Source organism: Microtus ochrogaster, unplaced genomic scaffold, assembly GCF_000317375.1.
Source record: "Microtus ochrogaster isolate Prairie Vole_2 unplaced genomic scaffold, MicOch1.0 UNK8, whole genome shotgun sequence".
Classification (NCBI taxonomy): Eukaryota; Metazoa; Chordata; class Mammalia; order Rodentia; family Cricetidae; genus Microtus; species Microtus ochrogaster.
The window spans coordinates 3,791,985-3,799,532 of NW_004949106.1; the positions used below are offsets into that span (position 1 = coordinate 3,791,985).

Consider the following 7,548-nt stretch of genomic DNA (forward strand, 5'->3'; position numbering starts at 1 on the left):
CTCGGTCCCTCACTCGCCGCCGACGGCCTGCTTCGCCTCGTGCGCTCCCGCCGCCGCCCCGCAGGTACGCGAGCCCGGCGTGCACGACGATCCGGGCGCTCCACGGTTCCGTGTCCGGCACGGGCCTAGCACGGCGGACGAGGAGGGGGGACGAGGCTGGCAGCGACGCCGCGGGCTCGGCTCGCCCGTCTGGGCCCTGCGGGGCCACGCGGGGTTCATCACGTGTGGCGGGCACCACGCGATCCGGGCCAAGCGCGGGAGCCAGGACGGGCTCGGGCGGGAGCCGCTCGGGCCCTCGGGTGCCACCTGCGCCTGGCGCCGCTGCAGGACTCCGTAGGACGGGGGTCGCGGTCCCTTCTCGTCCCCTCCGGCTGCGGGGATCCGGCGCCTCCACTTTGACCTTGCCTGGGACGCCTGGTCGGGAAGACACGTGGGGCCGCGCGCCTGGGCCGAGCTGCGATCCTGGGTTTTGGGGTTTTTTCTTTCTGTTTTTGCGGCCTTGCTAGCTGCGGTGCGGTGCTACGGTAGCTCCGGGTGGCCACCCGGAGACACTTTGCTGAGCGGGGTTTTGCACCGTCACGAATGCTTCTATAGAGTGCACTTGCATTTGAAACCTGCCTCGCTTACGCCTGCTTGGTCCCCCCCAACCCCCAACCCAAGGCCGCTTTGGCAGTGAAAGATTAACTCGGGACAGCAGCATGAGTGGGTGGCCCTGGAGAAGTGGTTTCGTGTGCTTTGTGCTAGTCCTGTAGGTCAGGCCTGGGGGCGGCCTCTTTGGTCAGTTGCTTGCGAACGCTGTCCTGGAGCTGCAGCGCCGTGGGGCCCAGGCGTGGTTCGAGGACACTGAGCTAGAGCTAGCCTCCCTGTTCTGAACCACAGGTGGTCACGTTTGTCCTTAGCTAGTAGTGACCCTTTGCCTTTTTTTTTTTTTTCCCTCTCCTCTCCCAGAAATGCTTCGACTACCCACAGTCCTTCGCCAGATGAGACCAGTGTCCCGGGCACTGGCTCCTCATCTCACTCGGGCCTATGCCAAAGATGTAAAATTTGGTGCGGATGCTCGAGCCTTAATGCTTCAAGGTGTAGACCTTTTAGCCGACGCTGTAGCTGTTACCATGGGGCCAAAGGTATCAGTATATTTAAAATCGTGTTGATAAAAGAATAGTTGGTTTGTAGCTTCAAATCAGACAGTATTTTGTAATCGAGTTTGTGAAAATCTGATTTGCATGTGGTACGTGGTAGTGATTTGGGGGTGTAACGGATTTTTGTTGGTGGCATTAATACTGCCGCAGCCGATTTGGGGGACTTTGTGCAGCACAGTGTATGTAATAGAGTATTGTTCAAGGAGGATTTTCAAACGGGAGGCGTAATGAATCTTGTGTGCGTGCTTGCATTAAATTTTGGATCCTTTCCCAGTAGAGGATATAGAAGGGAAAGCCCAGCTAATAACTCTTGAACGTGCATAATTGGAGATGTGAAGTTTTACTGTACTGAAGTATCCCAGCATACGTACAGTAAATACACTAGCGTAGGGTTTAGGTTTATTTATTTTTATATTCTTTGATGTTTTTGCCTGCGTGTATATCTGTGTGTACCAGAACCTGAGTTACAGACAGTTGTGAGCTGCTGTAGGTGCTGGGATTGAACCTGGGTCCTAACCACCGAGCCATCTTTCCAGCCCGAGTCAGTGTTTATGATTCTATCTTCACTGCTCTGTGACTGTCCCCAACACACATCTCCAGAGCTGTTTTCACTTTCATGATTTCTGCCATTTTCATCTTCCAGAAGTTTGGTTTGGGGTTTTTGAGAGAACCGCAATAGCTTAGTCTGGCCTCTAACTCCTTAACCTCCTTCCTGGTCCTGTTCCTTCTACCTCCCACGTGCTGGCTCACCTGTTGTTTATTGAGGCAGGGTCTTTAGCCACAGCTCACCTGGAACTCCTTTGAATCAAACTAGCTTGAGATCAAAGGTTGGGATCTGTGGTTGAATGAGGAGCCTTGGACTTTGAGGACATCCTTGGGTGTGGGGCACGGTCATTTTAAATGGATGTTAGAGTGATCTAAAGAGCTGCACAGATAGCTCGAGACAGAATAACTTGGTTCAAATCCAAGTTGCCTATAATTGTTGGTGCCGTTTTTGGAGTTTTGTATTGAGTGAATAGGAAAAATAACTTCATAAGCAAAACTCAAGTGCAAGGGATGTGACGGATGTTCTGGGATTTGGTGATTGTCATCTGTACTGCCTTGCTCTATAGGTGGCATCTCTTGGTGCCTGGATTTTTGTCTTGTTAGTCTGTAGACTTTTGAGACTCACCATTGAGGGTTGCTGTTCTCTTCTGTCCTTGTAGGGAAGAACGGTGATTATTGAGCAGAGCTGGGGGAGTCCCAAAGTAACGAAAGATGGGGTCACTGTTGCAAAGTCAATTGATTTGAAGGACAAATACAAAAACATCGGAGCCAAACTTGTTCAAGATGTTGCCAACAACACAAATGAAGAGGCCGGGGATGGCACTACCACAGCTACCGTTCTGGCACGTTCTATTGCCAAGGAGGGCTTTGAGAAGATCAGCAAAGGGGCCAACCCAGTAGAAATCCGGAGAGGTAAGAGTGCCAAGTCATTGACCCTACAGAAAGAAATTACAGAGAATTACACTGTTCAAGACAGGGTTTCTCTGTAGCTTTGGAGCCTGTCCCGGAGCTAGCTCTTGTAGACCAGGCTGGCCTTGAACTCACGGAGATTCACCTGCCTCAGCCTCCCAAGTGCTAGGAATAAAGGTGTGCACCAACTCCCGGCTTCGATTTTTGTTTTAAGATTTATTATTATTATGTGCTTGGCTGACTTGTCTGCAAGGGTACCAGATCCCCTGGAACTAGAGTTACATATTTTTTTTTAATATTTATTTATTATGTATACAATATTCTGTCTGAAGGCCAGAAGAGGGCGCCAGACCTCTTTACAGATGGTTGTGAGCCACCATGTGGTTGCTGGGAATTGAACTCAGGACCTTTGGAAGAGCAGGCAATGCTCTTAACCACTGAGCCATCTCTCCAGCCCCCATTTTTTTTTTTTTTTTTTTAGCTGCCCTGTGGGTGCAGAGAATTAGCCCCAGTCCGTTGAAAGAGCCTCCTATGCTGTTAACCAATAAGCCAGCTCTCCAGCCCACAAACAGTTGATCACTTTTGTTAAGAATGGGTGGGTACTCCTCTCAGCCCTCCCTGGCTGGCCTTAAAAGCAGTCCTCTTGCCCGAGCGTCCTGGGTGTTGGGATTACAGGTGTGAGCCCCACTCACCATCTTGATCAGGTTTTCACAGTCTGTGGTTTTCAGCTTGATTGATGTTCCAGATGAGTGAGTGTGTGCCGTGTCACTTGGTGCGGTTAAGAGAGCACTGACACGGAGCTTGCGTATAAACGTTAAAATGAATCTTATGCTGGGCTTGGGAGCCGTGGTGATGAGCGTTTTAGTAACATACATTCTGGAACTAGGTGTGATGTTGGCTGTTGATGCTGTAATTGCTGAACTGAAAAAACAGTCTAAACCCGTGACAACCCCTGAAGAAATTGCTCAGGTAAGGATTTTATTTCCTGTTTGAAAAGAATTGACTAGCGAATTTTAATTTGGATCTTCTTTGGTTTTCAGGACAGGGGTGTGTGTGAGTGTGTGTAGCCAAGGCTGTTCTGAAACACTCTTTGTAGACCAGGCTGGCCTCGAACTCAGAGATCTGCCTGCCTCTGCCTCCCAGGTGCTGGAGTTAAAGGTGTGCGCCACGTGGCATTATGAACCCATGGAAGACGCTGTCAATGTATTTGTGGCATGCCAAAGGATGGAGGGACTGCTGTTGTGGCTCCAGTTCACTAACCAGTGCTTCATTAAAACTGTTAACTTGTAAAATGTCCCTCTGGGTACAAGTATCTGTTTAGAAGGTCAAAGGGAAAGAGGGTTGAAAATGCTGGTCTTACCATTTAATTTTGAAATAATGTGGTTATTTCAGGTTGCTACAATTTCTGCAAATGGAGACAAAGACATTGGAAACATCATTTCTGATGCGATGAAGAAGGTGGGAAGGAAGGGTGTCATCACAGTGAAGGTGAGCGCAGGCTGTGACGGGTGGGCCACACCTTCAGTTAGGTGTGCTGTGCACGTTTCTTGTTTGTGCCGGTAATTCACTCCTTTGTCTGCTGAGTATGGAGCTTCCTGGTGTCAGAATTGGGAGCTTTCCCTGCCAGAATAAGTCTATCCGATTTAATAAATAATTATTAGCTCTCAACCAGCTAATTAGGGAGGGTGGAGCAAGGCCTCACTTCAGCCCTGGCTGGCCCAGGACCATGGCCTCTACCTCAGAGATTCCTCTACCCTCGGCTTGTTATAGGTACTAAAGGCGTGTGTGTGCACGCGCGCACTTGTACCACATGTGTTCTTGGTGCCCCAGAGTCCAAAAGAAAGGCAGAACCCTGGAACTGCAGCGTGGACCACCGCGTGGGTGCCTGGAACCTAACCAGGTCCTCTTCCACAGCTGCACGTGTTCTTAATCCCAGAGCTGTCTTAAAGGTCACCTGTTCAAGTGTTGTTTCTTCATTGAAATTGACTCATCTGGGGCTGGACAAATGACTCAGCAATTAAGAGCACTGACTGCTCTTCCAGAAGACCCAGGTTCAATTCCCAGCACCCACATGGCAGCTCACAGCTGTCTGTAACTCCAAGACCCAATACCCTTGCACAGACATACATGCAGGAAAAACTAATGTGTACAAGATAAAAATAAATTATTAAAAAAAGAACTCTAGGGGGCTGGAGAGATGGCTCAGAGGTTAAGAGCACTGGCTGCTCTTTCAGAGGTCCTGAGTTCAATTCCCAGCAACCACATGGTGGCTCACAACTATCTGTAATGAGGTCTGGTGCCCTCTCCTGGCAGGCAGGCATACACGCAGGAGAATACTATATACATAATAAATAAAATAAATTAAAAACTCTACCACTGAGTCCTAATGCTCACTCCCCATAGTTTTAAAAGAAAAGAAATTCATTCATCTAAGTCTTTGAATTTTTTCATAGGATGGGAAAACCCTGAATGATGAATTAGAAATTATTGAAGGCATGAAGTTTGACAGAGGATATATTTCCCCGTATTTTATTAACACATCAAAAGGTAAGCACAAGGCAGTAAACAAAATCTTAAATACACTCTAAAGGTATCCGTCAGCTGTAGGCGGTGGGTTGGTGTAATGTGTATAGTTCACTAAATGAAGAGGAAGAAAGCCTGTGAGTTACTGGTCTCTTTGTGAAAGTAAATTGTTAGAATTCTCGATACTTTAGGATTTGATCTTACTGCTCTCTGTTTTACAGGTCAGAAATGTGAATTCCAAGATGCCTATGTTCTGTTGAGTGAAAAGAAGATTTCTAGTGTGCAGTCCATCGTGCCTGCTCTGGAAATTGCCAATGCTCATCGGAAGCCCTTGGTCATCATTGCTGAGGACGTTGATGGAGAGGCTCTAAGCACACTGGTCTTGAACAGGTCATTGGCAAATGGGTCGGGCGGATGGTGGTCTGTGTTGCTGTTTGATGCACGTAGTGTCTCGCGCAGTGGTGTACATTGGAGTGCTCTACATGTTATAAGCCTGGTGGTTGGTTTGGTTGGTTTGAGACCGTTTCAAGCTGGCCTCAAATACACATCCAGCTTCCCAGCGAGAACTAGTTCCCTATGTCCTCTGACACTGATGTCCAGCTGTCTGATCAGCCTGGAAGGAACAGATGAGAGCCCGTCCTTTCTTCAGGCCAGAAGTTGCTGGGAAAGGAGTAGGGGTCCTGAGTGTTTTGGTAGTGCCAGAACTTACCATGGACCAAACTAGGTGTTTTCTCCCAGTTGCCCCTCCAGTTTAAATCTCACAGTTACTGTTCTTTACAGGTTGAAAGTGGGTCTTCAGGTTGTGGCAGTCAAAGCACCAGGGTTTGGGGACAACAGGAAGAACCAGCTTAAAGATATGGCTATTGCTACTGGTGGTGCGGTGAGTGGATCGCTGGTGGGGGGTGCTTCCAGCCTGCAAACGTTAGAGCGTGCGCTTCACAGATAGATGAGCCTGTTTGGAGCATAGGGACTAGGGTAAGGTCATGTTCCTAAGAACGGGCATGATAAAAAGGTTTTCTCAATTCAAATAAAGCTAGTTTCAGCTTGTATAATAGTGATTTTAGTCAGACCTTGTTCTAGGTACCAATGGCCTTGACACCAAGGAAAACAGCATTGTTTTCCTCTGCCCCTTTTCCTTGGTATTTTGTATGCACACCAAAAGGCACATCTGGTCCCGCAGGACTGCAGTTAGAGACAATTGTAGGTGCCATGCAGGTGCTGGGAGGACACCTGAATCAGCGGTGCTCTTGGCCGAGGAGCCGTCTCCAGCCCTGAAAAGCAGTATTTCCAGATGTTTCTCCTCACAGATAGATACCTGTGTCACATCACGAAAGACACTAATAGCACACTGCTTTTATAGGTGTTTGGAGAAGAGGGGTTGAATCTAAACCTTGAAGATGTTCAAGCTCATGACTTAGGGAAAGTTGGAGAGGTCATTGTCACTAAAGATGACGCCATGCTTTTGAAAGGAAAAGGTGACAAGGCTCAAATTGAGAAGCGCATTCAGGAGATCACTGAGCAGCTCGACATCACCACTAGTGAATACGAAAAGGAGAAGCTGAACGAGCGGCTCGCAAAACTCTCAGATGGCGTAGCTGTATTGAAGGTGAGGCTGGAGCCTGGTGACTTTGATTTTGGTTCTGTGGTGCATACCAGCAGTAGCTAAGCAAATGCTTCAATTCCCCAAATCTCAGCTGTGTCTGTGTGCGCACACTGTACTCCATAGGGCACATGTGGTCAGGGGCTGGTTATCTACATTTCCACCGTGATTTCAAGGATTAAATTCCGGTCATCAGACTTGCAAAGCAAGCCCTCTGACCTACTGGGCTATGTCCCAGTGCCTCCAGAGCCTAAAATAGGTTCCTGACGGGTGTGAAGCCTGAGACTATTCCTTGTCCTGTGTAACAAGCAATCTACCACTGCTCCATACCCCAGCCTAGCCTTTTCTGTTTTCTTTTTTTTCTATGTAGTCCTGGCTGTCCTGGAGCTCAATTGGTAGCCCAGGCTGGCCTCAAAAGTCAGAGACTTAAGTGCTTGCAGCACCATTTCCTGGTTATCATCCTTTTCTCAAACTAGAGTGCAGCTTGTTATGTGGGAAATTCTGGAAAAGATGATTTGTTAGTGGGGTACATTCCTCAGAAGAGGCAGCCTTACTAGATACTTTTCCACATGATCTTTTATTCTAGAATGGCTTCTTTTTGTTTTGAGCTCTATAGCCCAGGAGGCCTTGGTCTCCTGAGTGCTGGGATCTGACTGCCACCATACCCAGCGCAGGTTTTCCTTCAGAATGACTTCAGGCAGTCTTGGTGAACGGGAAAGGTCATGCTAACCTTAATTCTTTCTTCTTTAGGTTGGAGGAACAAGCGATGTGGAGGTGAATGAGAAGAAAGACAGAGTTACAGACGCGCTCAATGCCACGCGAGCAGCTGTG

The 7,548-nt window shown here is 48.4% G+C and overlaps 1 protein-coding gene across 1 annotated transcript in view; it reads left to right on the forward strand.

Moving 5' to 3' along the window:
* The first annotated feature begins 123 nt into the window (after nt 1-123).
* Nucleotides 124-7,548, forward strand: part of Hspd1 (heat shock protein family D (Hsp60) member 1) — a 14,514-nt gene continuing 7,089 nt past the window's right edge. The window contains exons 1-10 of the mRNA XM_026788837.1: nt 124-417; nt 949-1,124; nt 2,345-2,597; nt 3,481-3,563; nt 3,987-4,082; nt 5,048-5,141; nt 5,339-5,507; nt 5,898-5,997; nt 6,478-6,723; nt 7,468-7,545. Of these exons, the coding sequence (XP_026644638.1) occupies nt 951-1,124; nt 2,345-2,597; nt 3,481-3,563; nt 3,987-4,082; nt 5,048-5,141; nt 5,339-5,507; nt 5,898-5,997; nt 6,478-6,723; nt 7,468-7,545 (1,293 nt within the window). The 5' untranslated portion in view covers nt 124-417; nt 949-950. The remainder of the gene's footprint in view (nt 418-948; nt 1,125-2,344; nt 2,598-3,480; nt 3,564-3,986; nt 4,083-5,047; nt 5,142-5,338; nt 5,508-5,897; nt 5,998-6,477; nt 6,724-7,467; nt 7,546-7,548) is intronic.